General features: G+C 36.4%; 1 protein-coding gene across 10 annotated transcripts in view; it reads left to right on the plus strand.

The window, feature by feature from the left end:
- Positions 1-20891, plus strand: part of cita (citron rho-interacting serine/threonine kinase a) — an 87388-nt gene that overhangs the window by 27298 nt on the left and 39199 nt on the right. For all 10 annotated transcript variants that reach the window (XM_067407621.1, XM_067407622.1, XM_067407626.1 and 7 more), the window contains 5 exons: positions 549-735; positions 13825-13930; positions 15162-15305; positions 15881-16000; positions 20480-20650. In XM_067407621.1, coding sequence (XP_067263722.1) covers positions 549-735; positions 13825-13930; positions 15162-15305; positions 15881-16000; positions 20480-20650 — 728 coding nt within the window. The remainder of the gene's footprint in view (positions 1-548; positions 736-13824; positions 13931-15161; positions 15306-15880; positions 16001-20479; positions 20651-20891) is intronic.

Raw genomic sequence — 20891 nt, forward strand, 5'->3', positions numbered from 1 at the left:
ACCCTAGAAAATATTACTAATAAAGACAATCTGTATGTCTGATATGATCGAGATCAGTGTTGAATCGACCTCAAAGCTTTTTATTCCGATCATAATGTCAGTTTTCTGATGCGAATCTGCTCTTTTGAGATTATTGAGATGATAAACATATTCAGGCGAGCCGATGAAGTGTTTGTGCTCGTGGCATTGTCTGCAGTGTTTTTGTTAGATTCTTAATGTTGTTGTTTTTAAGTGAATAAATCAATTGTGTAAATGTATAAACAAAACCCCCCAGCGGCAGATACAGTGTGTGTGTGTGTGTGTGTCAATACAGCTGTTTGTGTAGATGCAGCGCTGCATGCGTGTGTGTGTGTGTGTGCGGATCTCGCATCGGGTTTTGGCTGTGACTCACACTGATTAGCCGAGACTGCTGCAGTGAGAGAGAGAGAGCGGGCGAGCGAGTTATTGCGCTACAGTCTCATCACTGAGACCCTCTCTCTCTCTCTCTTTCCTCCAGTCTGTTTTTCTCACCGACCCTCTCACACGTTTTCTCCTCTCGTCTCCTCCAGCGCTCCCTCCGTTTGTTCCGTCTCTGCGTTCTGAGGATGACACCTCCAATTTCGAGGAGCCCGAGAGGCCCCCGCGCCCCTCCACCGCTGCCCAGCGGGATCATCCTCGCTCAGGCTTCCACGGACGAGACCTGCCCTTTGTAGGGTGGTGCTTCAGTCGGGCTCTGACCGCACTGGCCAAGTCTGAGTGAGTACACACACACACACACACACATGCTGATTTTACTAGTCTAGTCACAGGTGGTCCATTGGTGCGGAGACGGCCACATCACCACGGCGACTGTCACCAGGCAACATTGTGGCTGAATGCGAGGTATTGCTCATAAGAGCAGCGGTTCTCTCGCGCGCGCTCACTTCATGTGCCGTTAAGATGAATGAGAGGGAGCCGCGCGCGTGTGTGTGCGTGTGCGCGGATGTTTTTATAACGGATCACAGAATATCTCACGGATGTGTTGCCATGTGCATGCAGGGGAACGGGAAACCCTCGTCCGGCATGTGTGTGAAATCCCCTTCAACACGTAAACACTGTAACGTGATCGGATCTGTGTTTGCTGCGATGTGGTCAAACCTTCGGTCTGTTGTTTTGGTCTGCGTCTGCATCTTCTGGGTTGGTGTTTATTGATCGGGTTGTGTTTCATCTATGAATCAGAAGAAAAGCATGAGGACTGTTTCTTCTTTTATTATTACTATTATTTTCCTCATTCTCATGATCATAATGGGGAAAAAATATCATTACTGTAATTTTTTTGCTAAATTAGATTTTTCTTTTTTTTTTTTAAATTTTATTTCCCCCAAATTGTCATTACCATAATGCAAAAAAGTCATTACTATATTTATTTCATTTTTTAATTTAATTTTCCCTCCAATTCTCATTATTGAAATGTTTTTTGTTTTTTTTTTCATTTATTTACTCAATTTAAAATTCTCATTTCATTGCCATAATGCAAAAAAAATCTCATTACTGTAATATTTTTTTATTTATTTTTTTATTTAATTTTCCCAAATCTCCTTATTGTAATGTTTTTTTTTTTAATTTCATTTCATTTTAATTTAAAATTTAATTTTCTCATTTCATTAACCTAAATGCAAACATTAAAAAAAACTCATTACTGTAATATTTATTTCATTTTTAAAACATTTATTTCCCCCAATTCCCATTATTGTAATGTTTCATTTAATTTATTTCATTTTAATTTAAAATGTCATTTTCCCATTTCACTACCATAATGCAAAAACATTCTCATTACTGTAATATTTATTTCATTTTTTATTTAATTCTTATTTAATTCCCAGTTCTAATTAGTGGAATTTTTTTTTTTTTTCATTTAATTTATTTCATTTTAATTTAATTTTCCCATTTCATTACCATAAGGCAAATAAAATCTCATTACTGTAATTTTTTTTTAATTTCCCCAATTCTCATTATTGTAGTTTTTATTTAATTTCATTTTAATTTAAAATTTAATTTCTCATTTCATTACCATAATGCAAAAATAAAAAAAATCTCATTACTGTAATATTTATTTATTTAATCTCCCCCAATTCCTGTTAGTGTAATGTTTCATTTAATTTATTTCATTTTAATTTAAAATGTAATTTTCCTATTTTATTACCATAAGGCAAAAAAAAAAAAAAAATCTCACTACTGTAATATTTATTTCATTTTTTTATTTAATTCTTATTTAATTCCCAGTTCTCATTATTATATTTTATTTCCCATGTCATTACCATAATACAAAAAAAAACTAATTACTGTAATATTTTATTAAATTTTTAATTTCCCCAATTCTCATTATTGTAATGTTTTTCTTTTTTAATTTAATTTAATTTTAATTTAAAATTTAATTTTCCCATTTCCTATATCATTACTATAATGCAAAAATCTCATTACTGTGTGGAAAAAAAATATGTAAAGTTTATAAACATCATTGCAAGTGGTTGTTGTACTGTTTTTAATAATACATGCAATACAAAATAACTATTGCAGTAATTAGAATTACTCAAGAGAGCATCTGGATGCATTGCAGTTTGTGTGTGTGTGTGTGTGTGTGTGTGTGTGTGTGTGTGTGTGTGTGTGTGTGTGTGTGTGTGTGTGTGTGTGTGTGTGTGTGTGTGTGTGTGTGTGTGTGTGTGTGTGTGTGTGTGTGTGTGTGTGTGTGTGTGTGTGTGTGTGTGTGTGTGACGTCCTGCCCAGTGAATCCCTGCAACTATGAATGCATTCAGGCGTGAGTTGATTGTTATGCGCTGCTGTAAGATCATGATGTGGATCAGGTGAAGGTCTTGGTCGGGAATCTGGTCCCAGATGAGCCGTAAATAACGTGTTTTTTTTCCCAGGAGCTGAAGGGAAAACACAGGGAAAAAGAATGAGGTGAAGCTTTATAACGTTAGTCAGAAATAGTGAACCCAGAATGCATTTCTATGGTAACCAGGCTGAGTTTCCTTCCCACGCCCCCCTCCCCATCTCTCTCCATCCATTCATACGCTTATTCTCTGTCTAATCCTGAAATGCGTATTTGTCCAGCCGTATGTCATGTTGCTGCCGTCTTCATATAGCGCTTCCAGCAGCATGAAATCCACCGAATGCAACACAAACAGCCCCAGCAAAGGAGCGTGGGAATGTTAATGCAGAAGCGCAGCTGCTGATTGGCACACCGGAGATGTGCTGCGATATGAGAGCGCTGGATCCGTCTTGAGGCAAACAAAACATCTGTAATGAGTGATACTGATCGTCTAGCGCGGACCCTCACTGCGCCTCACTGATGCACACATGCATTGTGGCCGCAGTAGGTGTGTTGTTTGTTTGTATAACACACATCTGTATTATAAACACATGCATTCTTTTCTGCTGCACAACTGACATGTGCGTTTATCAGGCAGAGCAATAGAGAAGCATGCGTTCGTCAGGCAGTGCATGTGGACACCCGTAGAGGCAGCGCATCTCGGCTATCACAGGATTCTGCATTTACAGTCCAGTCGTGTCTGATCGGGTTGCAGTGGCGCTTTAGATCTCAGCGCCGTCGTGACATGATATGGAGTCCCCTTTGCATGCCGTCTTTGTGTGTTTGCTCACTACAGGTCCCTGATTCTATTTCCTTATTAACAGATTCAGTAGGACCAGATCTGCCACAGTAATTGGGTAAAAATGTCAGGTGAAATGTGCACTGAAGGTGTCATGGAAATATCAGGGTATTTTAAAGGTTAAGTGTGTCATTTCTGTGTCACCTAACAGTTTTGCACAAATAATGACTGTGTTCATGAATTCTTCCCATGTTGTCTATTGGTAAACAAACTCAGGCCATTGCTTGAATTCATTTGTTTTTGGTAGCGAACATCAATTTCATAAATTTCAGCAGCTATATATTGCTCTGTGAGTGCTTGTGTAGAGTCTCAGGATGTTTATTAGTAGAAACAACACTAAATATGAAGACAAGGAAAAATAATAAAATAACAGAATCAAATCCGTTAAAGCGGTCCTTGATTATGATTTTTTGACTTTAGTTAGTGTGTAATGTTGCTGTTTGATCATAAACAACATCTGCAAAGTTACGACACTCAGTTCAATGCAAAGAGATATTTTACAGAAAACGCTGTTTAAGGACTACAACAAATGGCTGGTAGGGACTACAAAGAGCTTCTTCCTGGATTAGTGACATCACAAACCCTAAAATTTACATAAACCCCGCCCCCGAGAACACACAACAAAGGGGGCGGGGCCATGTTGGGCTGCTTTAGAGAAGAGGAAGAGTTGTTGTAGTCGAGTGTTGTTGTCATGCCGTCATTTTACGCCGGACTGCTTCACAAACGAGGGTCAATTCAACACAAAAGATGAACATGACGGCACATGCTAGTGGATGAGTTGAATCAACTCCACAGCAACTACATCAATTTATCCACTAACCATTCAGAAACGTCTAAAAGTTGTAACTTCTTCCTGAGTCTCTCCATCAGTGTCGACTCCGGTTTGAACAATGTAAGGCTGAACACTTTCCTCATTTTGGCTGCGTGAGATTCTCCAGCTTTGTTGTTGTTGAGCTGTTAAAGCTCCGCCCTCTTCTGGAAAGCGGAGCTCATTAGCATTTAAAGGGACACACACAAAAACGGCGTGTTTTTGCTCACACCCAAATAGGAGCAAATTTGACAAGCTATAATAAATGATCTGTGGGGGATTTTGAGCTGAAACTTCACAAACACATTCTGGAGACACCAGAGACTGATATTACATCTTGTGAAAAGGGGAATAATAGGTCCCCTTTAATGTAATCTAAATATATTAATTCCAGTGATTCGTGACTGAAATACAAATGTAATCTGTAAGCTGCAAACTCTATATCTTTATGAATGTCAACACTGAACAAGTCCGAAGAAAGACGCAACCCATCAACTCATTATGGCAACGACGTCTGACAGCAGAGAAAAATAAACAGTAAATAAATGACTTTACAAAAGTGTGCATAAAACACGGAAGCTCGAACGTGCATGAGACCTCATTGGTTCTTGAGCGTCACACATTCATTTGAGCTTCTTTTCCTTTTAGTGGCGCTTGGCAAACCCACTTGAAAGTGCATAGCGCCGCCTACTGCACGACACCTGCTTAGCAGCTAAAGTATCAGGCTTGGCTGACACAGCTCAGTTAAAAAAAAGAAGCTTAATCGGCCCCAATACCGATCCTTGAGGGACATCCCCAGTTGACAGGAAATCAGCAAACATTTGTCTTTGTGAGAACTAATTGACTGCCAAAACAAGTAACACACTCTGCTGTTATCGTAATGATTTAGACAGAGGCAATCGCTGCACACTCTTTAGTGGCATTTAACATTTACCCCTTTGTGTTGTAAAAGCGCATTAATGATATGATATGTCCTGCTGAAGCATCTCTGGAGAGACGTTTGTTTTCAGTTGAGTCAGTGCTCTAATTGGAGTGTTTCCTGTAGGTTCACACTGTAATGACCGGCGGAGAGTAGGTGGCTTCCTCTTCTCTCTGTGACTCATGGTTAGTCTGGGTAACGGACTGTAGAGGTGCATCGCCTGGTTAGATAATTCAAAGAAAAACTGGTTCGCCAGTGAATAGTTTGTGCAATAATGAGAATTTGTCGTCATTCTCTCGCCCTCGTGTCGATTCAATCCGGTGTGATTTTATTTCTGTGTTCCATACCGTGACCACGGACTGTCAGGCTCCAAAAACACTGTTATGGTTATTTAATGATGACAGAATTTTATTTTTGGGCTAATCTGCTGCTTCATTCGGTGACACATTAGAGCTCTTATCTTATTTCATAGCTGAGATTTCACACGGTGAGTGACGGTATTGAGTTACCGTAGCTTCACCTCAACAAAGCTTCTGACTATCTGAGAAGTATTTTAAAATAGTGGTTTATGATTCTGACCATATCTGATCTGGTAAAAGGATGGTTTTCTGCTGTTAATGTGTGGATGGCTGCTGACATGTAAGATGTTTGATCGCATTGTTTTACGTTTTAGTTGTTTTTTGCATGCTGATTTAAAAGCAAACTAGTGTTAGCAACCTAATCGCTTGACAGCTCTATTTAATATTAGTCTCTCATTTAAACATAAGCAGCAAAAACAGAGTTAAGGCCCATTCATACCAAGGATGATAACAGCAGAGAAACTATATCGCTGAAATCACTTTAAGAACGATTTTTTAATCAGAATCCATCCTGCTTTAAAGAGCCGCACTTCGATTCGATATCGATTATTTTGGATGTAGTGTTTCAGTTTCAGTAAATGGCAAATTTTCTAGAGGAAAGAAATCTCTCAACTAATGCTGTAAACTACACATGAGAGTCAGCTGGTACTACTATAATAATATTGAAGGTTAAATGAACTTATTTATATAAAACACTTATTATAAATAAAGTTTAAAATTACATAATCATATTTGTACTCCAATTAGGTTTTTTTTAAAAATATAAACATAACTGATTTATTCAAACATGCATTAAATGTTGAAGAACATTAAAAATTGTAATGAATATGTAACGGTGCATCGCTATATTTATCTTTCTAGAGCACTTTTCTAGCTGACTAATGAGTTTATGGTCACTGAATATGTTTTTCTGAGGTAAATGTGACGTCACGTGACATTGAAGCTGACGTCTTTCCGAGGTTGAAGCACTGATTGAGCGATTACACGAGACATGATACGGATTTCAGTAAGTTGTACTGTATATTTTAACATATCTTCAGATGCTCATGTTTATTTCGCTGTAACTGGTATTAAAGCGGAGGAGAGGATGATCACATGCTTCTCTTTAACTGAGGCGCTAAAGCGATCCGTCACGCCACATTAAACAGCGCCAAAACGGTGTTTATTTTCTGAATCTCATAATAAGATGGACGTCATTTGAAATCTGAGACTTTGCTTCATATCAAAAGCACAAAGATTATTGTGATTTATTGGATGGGAGGAGCTACATATTCTGCTCATTCATCAACTGAAAACAGACTTTAAATCGCAATTTTAACCAGAAAAATCGTTAAATTGTGCAACCCTACTTAGAATAAACAGAATGATATCATAACGCTAATATAGTTATTGTTACAGTTATTTGTAGAGTTGTAATGTTTGATTCATTTACGTGACTTTTTTTTTTATTTATTTTTTTTACATTTAGTGCATGTAAATGATGATGCATTTTTTTTTAATTGAAAAACACTTACTTTTCAAAGCAAAGGCCGAAATATCTACATGCACATCAAATATTATGAAAGGGCCAAAAGATATTGAGAAATCCGAACTCACTTTGGAAGGGAAGTGTCTGCTATGATTATAAATGTAAACCTGTCTATATCAATTTCTCTTGCTGAGTTAATTCTGTCCATATCAAAGCAAAGCCCTCGCTCTTCAAGAACCGTAATCGTGAACGCAGGGATTGTTTCATCCTGCAGACGGCCACTTAGACGCTACGGAAGAGGAACCTGCCGCACTCATTTGCTTGACCTTTCTCGAGGGCCGATCGATAGAGCGCAGCATGTGTGAACACCGCAGGTTGACACAGTCACCGCAGGAACGCTGGGAGAACATTTACCGAACACAAGATGTGAGTCAGCCTCGTCTTTGTCCGTCAGCCGCGCTAAGAATAGGCAATGTTGGAATGCATCAGCGTTCCAGCAGATCAATATCTACTGTATTCACAGAATGCATAAGTGTGTTTATATCCGTCGTAGATGTCAATGGGACTGCCGCCCACTTCAGGCAAAAAGAGCAAGATGCTCTGACGTGTTTGATGCGCTTGAATTATCAGTAGTTCGATGCTGTTAATGCTGTAATAACTGAATTACACCTGAAACATTTATTGACGCCAGCTTATGTGAAATGTGATTCTCAAAGGTCAACAGCACTGGACTTTTTTTTTTACTTCCAGAATGCCTCAATCTCAAAGAACACATTCTCAAAGGGCACAGTTTGAAATGCATAGCCTATAATTACACTTTGAGCCCAAACACACACACACACGCACCCAGTAATCAAGTCAGTTGTGGGCCGTTCTGATCAGACCCCTGGGATGCGTCGGGTTTCTCCAAAGGGAAGTCTGTAAGCGCTGGGTAATGGACTGCTTTACAGCAAACAGGCAGAACCTCTAATCTCGTTAGGCCTCGCTGGTGTGATGCCATGGATGGTGTATTTAGTGTGTGCATTTAGACGCTCTTGAGGGGGTCTCGAAGCATCAGGCTTTTCCATTTCACAGCTCCTCTGAAGCGTTCAGTTGTGTTTTGATAGGAGGACATACTCCATGTCCATGGAGGACCAGAGACCCGTCGCAATTGATGCAGAAAATGTGGACGGAATCACGGAATCCAGTCATAAAAATGGAATTTACAGTATAATTCGGAATGTCATGGAATTTGCTGACATTTGGATCAATAAATGCACATTGAATCAAATTGCAATATGGACTAGAGTTTGAATATTAAAACACAAAAAGACTTCTTCTGAAATCTGCATATAGAATAATCTTTTCAAAGTGATAACAATAATACGGTTTATAAAAAAATAACTGAAGTTTTTGAAAATAAATAAATGTTTACCTTTCAGTTGATTACATTTTAACAAATCAATTAAATTGTTAAACTTTTATTCAAACTTTAATTATTTTTAATTAAATTAAAAAATGTACATTTTATTTTCTATTATTGTTAAAATGTCCATAAATGATTACCTTTTTTTATGAATTCAGTTTGTTAGACATTCTTTTTTGATTGTTAAAATGTCATTAAGCCATTTAAAATAGAATTCAGGAAAATTAAAACAAAACAGAATTTTTGAAAAAAAGAAGAAAAAACTGGCATTGCTTAAAATCTTTTGGTTAAAAAAAATCAGTTGTTACTCCAAAGTAATCACTTTATTTTCAGCAGTCTTGGTTCGCGAAGTATGTTCCCTATTTATTTCTGCTTCAATAAAGAGTCTTGAAGAGTCTAGACTTTGATTTGATTATATCAGCCTTTCTGTTTCCATGGTAACAGCGACTTTTGTTTATTGGGTCTCTCTTTAGTATAATGGGTTGTTTAGTGTATTCCCCCGGAATTTAGCTTTTAAACATAATTGATGATCATAAGATGAAGCTGACTTGCGTCTCTACAGAAGCTGAACGTCTTCAGACCTTGTGGTGAATCTTGAAGTCTTGGAATTTTTATTTGGAGAAAAGTAATGGGATTTGCTCTTCTGGAGCACGGATGTATGGATGTGAGACAGAATCTAAAACATCACTAGTTTGCACAAAGAGTAATGAAACTAGAATCAAGTGCAGTTACATTTATGCATTTTGTAAAGACCATTTATAATGTTGTGGAACATGATAGTTGATATTTATTTTTATCACATTTATTTATTTAAAATGTTCTTAATAATGTCTGTGCTTAATAATGCTTAATACATTTTTTTTTATTATATTGTTGTCTTGTAGAGCTGCTTTATAGGTGGAATAGGAGTTGTTGTAATTATAACTGAATATTTTGGATCCTGATTGAACATTTTTGTTAAACTTATTTATTTTGAATTTAAATAAAGCCACTTCTCATAAAGAAACAGGAACATATTTTTAATTAATGATATATGCATTCTTTATTACAACTTTCAAGCAGACATATTTCTTTGTATAAGTAAAATATAGATTAATCCTTATTAAAGCTATTAAATGTATTCAGTCAAGAACACTGAGTGATTGTCTCTATTTCTTTTGTAGTTTGTTGAACATTAACCCTCTGGAGTCTGAGGCTGATTTGGGGCCTGGAGAAGTTTTGACATGCCCTGACATTTGTGCTTTTTTCAGTTGTTCATAAACATATTAATGACAAAGGTGTCATTATACTGTATTCAGCACAAACTAGGCTACCATAATATGTGAGGAACATGTATGTACATGTTTGTGTTTTTAAAGGAATAACGTTTATGCATGGTTATTGAAAAAAACAAAAAAAAATTAAGTCACTGAAATAAGGCCAAAAATATATATTAAATCTGTGTTACAAGACTTCTGGGTATTGGAGGTTGTAGGCTAGAGTTTTTGCTTCAAAATTATGTAAAAATTATAATGCCTACTTTTTCATATAAAACAATATATTGATTTAGTTTTTGTAAGACACTTTTTGTCAAGAAACACAGTATGTGTGGAGGCGTGAATCATCATGAATAATGGGTCATTTACACCTGAGAAGATAAAAAAATCGCATAAAGAACCTCTAATGGTGCTGCATAATAATGAGGCCTCAGCTCATGTCTCAGCTCAATTTAAAATGGTATTCTATTATATTCTTTAAAATATAATGTATTTCTGTGATGCAAAGAGTCTGAATATAGGCTTTTAGTTTAAAAGAAGCACATTTGGAGAAATATTGATGGATTCTCATATGTTTATGTAAATTTTCTATACAGAGGAGTTATATTTATTCTATATTCATTGTCATCACTGAGCGCTGGTGTTTTCAATTCATACTTGCAGCCGGAGGGCGCTCTGTACACATTTAGTCCACAAATTATTCTAAAGAAGAAGAGGACATATCAGGAACTAATGGCATGTCTTCCAGAGATCGCTAACCATGGCTTTTACATCCAGATAAACACTTTGCAAGACAATAAATACAGATTGAGATGATGTATGCCTGTATTGCCTCTGAATTTGCGTCTGAATAGCGCTGGCTCCGTGGGCGTGGCCGCATCAGTGGATAATGAGCTTAATCACGGACTTCTGACATGTCTCTTTTCATACAGATTACATAAACACAGAACTTTTGTGACTTACACGTTGAAATGTCAGGTTTTAAATCGTGTCTTTAGACATAAGTGTAATTTTTTTGTGATTAGTATTCACTAAGTTACAGTTCATTTTCTGAGAACTATCAGATAAAACTTTGTTCAGAGGGAGAGGACATCATTTTAGTTTTCTTTATTTTGCAAAAACCACAACATTTTGTTTTTACTCTGAGTGTATACAAATAAAAGAAGATATTCTATAGTTTCAATTGATATATTACTTGTCTCTATGACAAGAAATGACGGAGTATTTTAAGTCTGTTTTGCTGCAATGTGAAAAAAAACCTGCAAAACGCGCCGGCACGTTTTAAGACCTCAGGGAGTTAATGACGGACAGCAACAGCCGGTTTATTAGGCTGCTGTAACTTTGAGACCGAATGCACGGATCCAATACACTGATACACATCCGATCTGATAGTTTCCTAACCGACTGTGCTTATATGAATACTCGCCATAATTTTGTGTGTGTTTGTCTGTTTAAGTGTGTTAAGAGAGCTCAATTCAGTACTCGTGCGCTGACGTCTGAGAGGAGGCTCTCTGTGTGCACGCAGAAAACTGGACTGAATTCAGCTCTTTCGCGCCGTCACGCTTTTTCAGATTTAGCCATATGTCTGCTCTGCTCTTTCTCCCAGACATTTACATTTTTGAACGTTTTACGCACCATGCAGCAAGTGTATGCCAACTTATGTCTTGTTGGGTAAATTACTATACTTTATTATACCATACTGGCTTAATGATCTTCTCCTTAAGTAGGAAGCACCAAACAAGCTTGTTGACTTTTAGGTGGTGATTGTTCAGTTTCCTTCTGTGTCTGTGAGTTCTGCCCTCGGTGGGCGAGCTGTCAGCACTCCGGTCAAAGCCGATATTCACTAGCAGCTGCGATTGGTTGGCTCTTTCCATCCGCTGCAGTATTTTTGTCAGTTTTATTCTCTCTCTGCCTCCGTTAGTGATGTCTGTTATGATTGTGCGGCTGCTGTGATTTCACTCTTTATTTTTGGAACAGATTTATCCGTCAGACTCCATTTAGTCAGTTCTGAATCACTGACATAAGATGCATGTGGGAACTCGAGTTGTTTCCTGTCTTTGTTGGTTTGTATTGAGGTTCGCATGTCTTTTTATACTATTGTAGGCGTTTGGTTCTCTATATTTAGGCGTTTTTTTTCTGTCTTCGCATCCTCTGTGAGAAGTTTTCAACTTAAATCCATCCGAACTTTGGCTTCCTGAAGAGTGTCTGTGCTGCTTTCCAAATATTGCTCTGTTAGCATCAGCTTCTGACTCGAGCAGTGGAGTGAGTGTGGGAGGAGTCTATCTGTTTGATGGACCAATGACAGACAGGGGTGGAGTCAAAGAGGTAGTGTTTGGCAAACCTGTGTGGAAACAGTCATTATAGTTTGCAGTTCAGCACTGATGAAGTATTTTTTTTCAAGTATTTCAGTCTTAAGGTTTGCATGTATTTTTGTTCTTTAAAAGGACTTTTAACATACGTTAACATTAAAATGAGTTATGACATAGTTTGAAAACTGCAGTAATTTGATTTCATAATGTGTAAACAAACACACACGCACATGTAAATGAAGGGTAGTTGTTGTGTTTTTATCACCCTCTGGCCTGGCTTGGAGTTCTAGTATAATCAGCACTTTAGCGGTGTGTGTGTCTCTCTCTCTGTGACTCTTTCCTTCCTCAGCACTTTCAGCTGTAATGAGCCGATGTCTAATGGTGGAGACTGAGATCTGAGTTCAGATATCTGAGCAATGCAGAAGCCTTATATTACGAAATGAGAGAATGTACATTTTTGAAAAAGTTTGCATCATAATTCAGTTGTCTTCCTGTTTATTAATGTGAAGCTACAGTGAAACAATTCCAATAGAGTGCAAAAGTCCGGTTCCGGAAGTAAAAACTCTATACAATAACTTATGAAACTTTAAAGGAAACCTATAATGCACCTTTCACAAGATGTATTATCAGTCTCTGGTGTCTCCAGAATGTGTGTATGAAGTTTCAGCTCAAAATCCCCCACAGATCATTTATTATAGCTTGTTAAATTTGCCCCTATTTGGGTGTGAGCAAAAACACGCCGTTTTTGTGTGTCCCTTTAAATGCAAATGAGCTCCACTTTCCAGAAGAGGGCGGAGCTTTAACAGCTCAACAACAACAAAGCTGGAGAATCTCACGCAGCCAAAATGAGGAAAGTGTTCAGCCTTACATTGTTCAAACCGGAGTCGACACTGATGGAGAGACTCAGGAAGAAGTTACAACTTTTGGAAGTTTCTGAATGGTTAGTGGATAAATTGATGTAGTTGCTGTGGAGTTAATTCAACTCATCCACTAGCAACTCTATGGAAGCTGGTTTCTGTAATGGAATAAAAAATAAAAAATGTTATTGCTTCTTTTTATCTTGTAATTTGGAGTTTATAACTCGCAATTGTGAGTTTATATCTCACATTTCTGAGGAAAAAAAAGAATTGTGAGATACAAACTTGGAATTGTAAGTAAAAACTAAAATTTGAGAGTTATAAACTCGGAATTGTGAGCTAAAAAGTCGCAGTTAACTTTTTTATTTTATATTCTGTGGTGGACACAAGCTTCCATACAAATCCTAGACAGTCTAATCTAAGACAAATATAACTGTTTTTATTTTCTGATGGATCCTGTGAAGCTGTTTTTGTGACACTTCTGGTTCATGTTAGTGAATAGAGCCTGATACTGAGATGAAGTTCCCTGACGTCTAATTCATGTCATTTTAATTAATGAACAGCAAATAAAGATTATGTTCTTTGGTTGTGAATGAATAATGAATTCACATTCACATGAAACTAATAGAGTGTGTAATGAATGTGAAAGGCCGAGCAGACGCTTTACATCACACGTGTGTGATATTCCCTACATTCCCAGGAAAAACAAAACCACTCTCGTGATATTTTATGGGCTCATTTTAGAAACATATAATTGGATGAGTGTAAATGTTCTGCTGCAGTTCTCATAAGGGTTCGTTGTTCTTTGTGTCGTCAGATCGGTTGGCGCCGGGCTCAACTCTCCTGCCAAGACCAACTCCATGGAAAAAAAACTTCACCTCAAAAGCAAAGAACTGCAAGACACTCAAGACAAATGTCACAAGGTAAGAGCACAGAGACACCTGGGTGAAGACATCTTTAGGGGTGTGCGATATGTATCGTCTAAGATGATATTGTAATTGTTGCTGTAATGATGTGGAAGCTGAAATTATCAAATATGTCTCTCACAAAATTAAGCACAAAATTAAAGCATATTTTGATTGTAGATTAGTTGAATTCAGTTAGAATGACCCTGAAATTCAATATATGGGGCAAAAATGTTGAATATTTGTATATGATATCTTTAAACAATGTCACACAAGCAAGCGCACTGTGTGAATATCAACACGATTGCAAATATGTCTGTTTAATAAACCAGAGATTAATATGGTCTTTTTTTGCTTTATTTTGCCGATTAAAATAGTTTAATATTTCTGCAACAGAATCATTGTGTCTTTGAGCGACACACAGTGAAGGAATCGGCCGTTTGAATGAATCGGTTGAGTGAATGATTCAATGACTCACTCATTAAGAAGTGAGTGAATAGCTAAAACTTTGTTTTAGTTTCATATTTAATGTTTTTTTTTCCTTTTTAAAAACATATTTCAAATATTTTAAATTATTATTTTTGCAGTGTAAATGCGTCATTAGGCTCAGCTTTTATGCCACTTCTGCAGTGCAAAAATATACTGTAATATACTTGTTGATACTGATTTCATTTAATTTGTAACTATAGAGTCTTATTACGGTTGAATTTATTGATTAAACTTAAGCATTTTAAATGATGCATGTGTGTAATAAAGGTTAGAAAGGTCAAAAGGCCCTTGGAAATCAATTTAGGGTGGCAAATATCAGTCCTTAAAGTTAAATAAAGTTCAATTTAAAGCTCATAAAGTCATTATTAGTTTAAGAATATGGAAGTCAGCTGTCCATGACTGGCCTAAACTAGCCAAGGTACAAAAACACCCTCGGTAAAATATTGTCTAATTATCTTTATCGACAAAATGCCAAAAAATATTGAGATCACAGTATCACAAACCACTAGTCTGAATGAGCATTGAGCTGATAAACTGGAATATTTCCAGTTAAATACAAGCTAAACTCCAACAGCACCGCAAACAAACACAAATCATGTGTACAGTCATACACATTCAATGGAGAAGCACAAGAAGATATTACTCGTAGAGTTTAAGTGTGTATCATGCACGGGTGTGTGTGGTCATGGTTGTGTTGGCGTTGTCCGAGTGCTGCTGTAAAATGCATTTAGACCTGGTGCTTGTGTTTGTGGCCGCTCAGATGGAGCAGGAGATCTCGCGGTTTCAGCGTAAGATGACTGACCTGGAGTCAGTCCTCCAGCAGAAGGATGTGGAGCTCAAAGCCTCCGAGACCCAGAGGAGCATCCTGGAGCAGGACCTCGCCACTTACATCACCGAATGCAGCGTGAGGAATAATAATTAATTAATCATAATAAACTTCACTTAAAGAGAGTTTTTCAAGCAGGCATCTGAATGCAAGATAACAGTGCAGCATATATTATAGTTATTATATTTATCATAGTTATTGTGATTTAAAATAGTCACATTCCACAACAGTTCTGATACTTTGTGCCAGTTTCCCAGTTTTCTTGAACCCATGGGATGGAAACAGTGCTTTATTTGCAAATGTTTCATGCGATATTTACATTTTTTGCTCAGGTTTTATTCACAACTTTGATCTAATTGGTCTAATTTGAGAACAAAAAGTAAGACCGATCATCTGTTGGTGTTTGGACCAGGCAGACAGAGCAGGACTTTATCAGTGCATACTCTCTGATGGACGTATCTATTCTTTTATATCTAGAACAGCAAAACTGACTTGATTTCATATCTGCACTCTTGATGTTCCGCCTGTAATGCAAATACTCTCGCTGATAAAACCACTCTTGGCATGCTGTTCTTTTTTTGTTCTGACCTTGTGTTCCCACAACTGCTGCATCTCAACATAACAGACGTGTGTGTGTGTGTGTGTGTGTGTAGAGTCTGAAGCGCAGTCTGGAACAGGCTCGTGTTGAAGTGTCACAGGAAGATGATAAAGCTCTCCAGCTCCTCCATGACATCAGAGAGCAGAGCAACAAACTCCAGGAGATCAAGGAGCAGGTGAACAAACTCACTTCACCACAAATACTGTATATATATATATATATTTATATATAATATACAGTTTAATAAACAAGCAGTTTATTTTAAGTGACTTACATTTTAGACACAAAATAGCTTGTTTCGCTCTATTTCGCCAACTAAAATTGTTCCAAACAAATTATGCATCTCTGAATGAATCAGCCATTTGAATGAATCGGTTGAATGTCAGCGATTCGCTCATTAACAGGGACTTGCTGCCGCCTACTGGTGGGTTAAATTTCACATTTAAAGTATCTTTTCGTTTTATAAATAATTTCAAATAATGGTATTTATATTTTCAACATTTCAAAACATTATTTATGCATCTGTAACAGCTCTTGACTAACTTTAATAAAAAATAAAATTTAATCTATATTTTTATAGTTATACATTAGATTACAGTTTCTGTACCTGAAAATCTCCTGTTTAAACCTTCATAAAAAACCTGAAAAGCATCATTTATTTAATTTATATGTTTATTCTGTTGTATTTATTTGTGCTTTTACTCATTTGATTATTTGTTCCTATTTTATTACTTAATGTTTATTTGTCTTACAATATTTAAAATTTAAGTGAGTTAATCTAGTAGCTTTTGGAGTCATAACCTTATAGGTTACATGTATCAAAACAATGAAAACAATAACTAGGCTTATTTTATAGGCCCATTTTCTTTTCTTTTCTTTATTTTTTGTTATATATATATATATATATATATATAATATATATATATATATATATATAATATATATATATATATATATATATTTGATCAAAAATACAGTACAGATCTGAAAATACAGCTGTTTTCTATGTGAATATATAGTAAAGTGTAATTTATTCCTGTGATTTTCAGCATCATTACTCCAGTCTTCAGTGTCACATGATCCTTCAGAAATCATTCTGATATGATGATTTGCTGCTCAAGAAACATTTATGATTATTATCGATGTTGAAAACATATTTTTGAAATAGAATCTATTGAAAAAATTATGTCTTTACTGTCACTTTTGATAATTTTAAAACATCCTTGTTGAATAAAAGTATTAATTTCTTTTTATCTTACATGTCCTAAGCTTTTGAATGGTAGCATATGACGGTTTCCACACATGAAGCAGCACAAGTGTTTTCAACATTGATATTGATCAGAAATGTTTTTGAGCACCAAATCAGCACATGACATGAACTTTGTATCAGTCTGACTGCATCCTGCAGTATCTCTATTAGCTCAACTTTATTAGCCATTAATTTGCAGAACAGCATCCTGTAATTGAGGACACGCTGAGGAGACTGGTCTAAACGCCAGCTAATCGCTAATCATCGCACATCATTAAGTTCTTCCATGTTGCTTTTTTCCTTAGTGTTTCCTCCTCGGTTTCCTAGTTTATTGGTGTTTTTTCCTCTGCAAACATAGTCGTTTGTTCAGTATAATGTCCTTGACAGTGATTATATTATATCACAGACACTTTTTTATCTGATCATACACTAGTGATGTTATGTTTATCCTATCTTTGAAGTATATTATTACATCAAATTGGGTTTTCTTATTAGTCTGATTGTTTTCTGATGGGAAAGCAGCTCAGAATCACAGTCGTAATGCAAACATGCTGCTTGAATTTGGGTGGTTCTGTGTGTGTGTGTGTGCATGAACATGAGCTCAAGGCATTATGGGGAATAATATTTCACTCACTGAACTAGAAACAAGAATTAGTGGATAATCCTGTGCTGGAAAACATGTCTTGAGCTGGTTTTTAAACCCTAAGTGTGCTGCGATCTTTAAAAGGCTTTGTCACAAACTGGCAGGAGTTTCATCTATTTTTGTGTGGAAATTCTCCAGGTTAGTTTGAAATCTTTCCAGCCTATTTCTATCTATCCGTCTGTCCGTCTGCTGCCTTTGAACGGTGGTGTATTCTGTGTCTAGCATAATTTATTGTATAACATATAACATATGTCTGAATTATAGCAGCATATGTTGTTTTTGAAGATACCTGTAGAAGAACATGCTTACTTGATAACTGCAGATTACTAAAAAGCTTCTGTTAGTGTTTATTAGCATGCTAGACACTGTTCTCGTTACGTTGAAGTAATTAGGTGTCGTACTGCTGGACATCTCTTCAGATCTCATCCAGATCACTTCAGACTGTCAGTCTCCTCCGATCAATATCAGTCTGAGTCAGTCTCCAGATCTTCCTCTAACTATCAGTCCTTCACACTGATCTCTGACACTCACACACACACACTAGAGCTGTGTGATTAATCATTAAATGATCGCAATCTCAATTCAAACACCCACAGAATCTTATTTCTAAATGACAGCGATTCGGCTCAGTCTGTTAAACCTTCGATAAGGACGAATCTGAGCCAGAGAGAGCAGCTGTCATGTATGAAACGGCTTCACACACAATATCATTATTTCAGACTTATAAATCATTCAAATTATCACAAAAGTACTGGAATAAATGTTTATAGTTCAGATATAAACACTGATGTCAAAATAGAGTAAATCACCTTTTGAAAGTAACTTGATCTGACATTATCGAGTATGTCTCTCACTTTACATTACGTGATGTAGTCAATTAGGTTAGACTAGTGCACGTTCATATTAAAGTGTACACTTTCACTGCGTGATCTAGTCTATTAAAATGCATTTAGAATACCCCCAGAATTCAAGATAAGGGCAAAATGCCCTTCTATGTCTTTTATATTTATATAATTAAATATAGTTAACAAATATTAGACGAAGAGTGCCAAGTTTTAGCATGATTCAAATGTGATATTGATTTGATATATCGTGCAATTTAATAAACAAGCAGTTTATTTTAAGTGACTTACTTTTTAGACTCCAAAGAGCTTGTTTCACTCTATTTCGCCGATTAAATTTTTTCCAAACAAATTGTTATGCATCTCTGAATGAATCAGCCGTTTGAATGAATCGGTTGAATGTCAATGACTCGCTCATTAACAGGGACTTGCTGCCACGGACTGGCGGGTTAAATTTCACATTTAAAGTATCTTTTCATTTTATAAATAATTTCAAATAACGGTATTTATATTTTCAACATTTCAAAACATTATGTATGCATCTGTAACAGCTCTTGACGAACTTTAAAGTTTAATCTATATTTATATAGTTATACATTAGATTACAGTTTCTGTACCTGAAAATCTCCTGTTTAAGCCTACATAACCTGAAAAGCATCATTTATTTAATTTATATGTTGTATTTATTTGTGCTATTACTCGTTATTTGATTATTTTTTCCTATTTTATTACTTACTGTTTATTTGTCTTACAATATTTAAAATTTAAGTGAGTTTATCTAGTAGCTTTTGGTGTCATAACCTTATAGGTTACATGATGCATCAAAAACAACGAAAACAATAACTAGGCTTATTTTATAGCCCCATTTTCTTTTCTTTTACTTTATTAATTGTTTGTTATGGGTCCAGTGAAAATTTTTGCTGGGCAAGTAAATATTTGAATCACTGGCCCGACCGGGACAGTAGAAAAAGCCCTGGATTTGTTCAAAAACTCTGATTCATCCAGTAAAGTCTTTAAGAGTGAGTTATTGAATCATTCACTCAATCTGATTGTTTTTAAATTGTGAATTCTAATTAAATATACATTTTTTTTTAAATATACTGTTTTTTGTTGTCTATTAACAATCGTGGGAGAAACGTGATCTCACACACACACTCACAATCTCATACACACACACACACAAATTGAACTGTTTTATTTATGCATTACATTTACTTATTAGTTTGTTTTTGTTGAAAACCAAATGGATGGAAATTTTATATGCATAAATCTTAAATCAATGTTTAATGTGTTTTCCAATCTAGTGCTGTAACAGTGTGATATTTCTGGACGCATAATAATTCACTGACGTCTGTCATATTTCCCATTTAAGAATCACTTTACAGCAGCTTTAAACGACAGACCTTCAGTCACAGTCCCTCTGAACAAACCCCTAGATCATGAAATCCTGTAATTTGGCAACTTAGTCTCTTTTAAAAGTGAGTGAAACTAAGAAACTCTGTGTTCAGACTAAAATGACGTGAAGAGCATGACTGCGTTCAGTCTGATTTTATGTGTGATTTTTCTCTCGGGTCTCTAAACGCAGCACAATTAACCTCGTAAGACCCGCCGGCTTCAGAGAGAATCTCAGCCAGTAATCATTCACATTATATTTCAGTCACTCTCTGAAGCCGCCCGTTTGATTCCTTAATGCATCGTACTCGCTCAAACCCTCATTAACCCGTCCGGCTGCTGTCAGCAGGTCGTTTCACAGGAACACATGGGCTTTTCTCAGAGCGCTAGAGGAGCAGAAACACACGTGGACGTCTAGTGTTGATCCTAATAGTAATTTTGAGTGTTTTGTGTCACTCAGAGAACATGCACTTCTACGGAAAATTCATCTGAGTTACTGCATTTTGACTTCATATCTGACCTTTTCAGGAGTATCACGCTCAGCTGGAGGAGATGCAGGTGACCATCAGACAGCTGGAGGAGGATCTGTCCGCCGCCCGCCGCCGCAGCGACCTGTATGAGACCGAGCTGCGAGAGTCACGACAGACCAGCGAAGAGCTGAAGAGGAAAGCGGCCGAATACCAGCAGAGGATCCAGAAGGTGCTTTAGTAACATCCACTCACTGTTTATTTGGACTGTTGTCCTTGTGCATAATATGGCCTGAAATAACACTAATGTAAATCTGGGAATGATGTAGTGCTCAAAACATGTGACACAAATGAGAAAACTCAAATTTTTCAAATGTGTTTTAGCTTAATAAGGGGATATAAAGTGACTTTATAAGGAGAATACAAGGTTTTTTCTCAATTCTGAACATTTAAATATTAATATAAATGATTTT

This window comes from Chanodichthys erythropterus, chromosome 13, assembly GCF_024489055.1.
Source record: "Chanodichthys erythropterus isolate Z2021 chromosome 13, ASM2448905v1, whole genome shotgun sequence".
NCBI lineage: Eukaryota > Metazoa > Chordata > Actinopteri > Cypriniformes > Xenocyprididae > Chanodichthys > Chanodichthys erythropterus.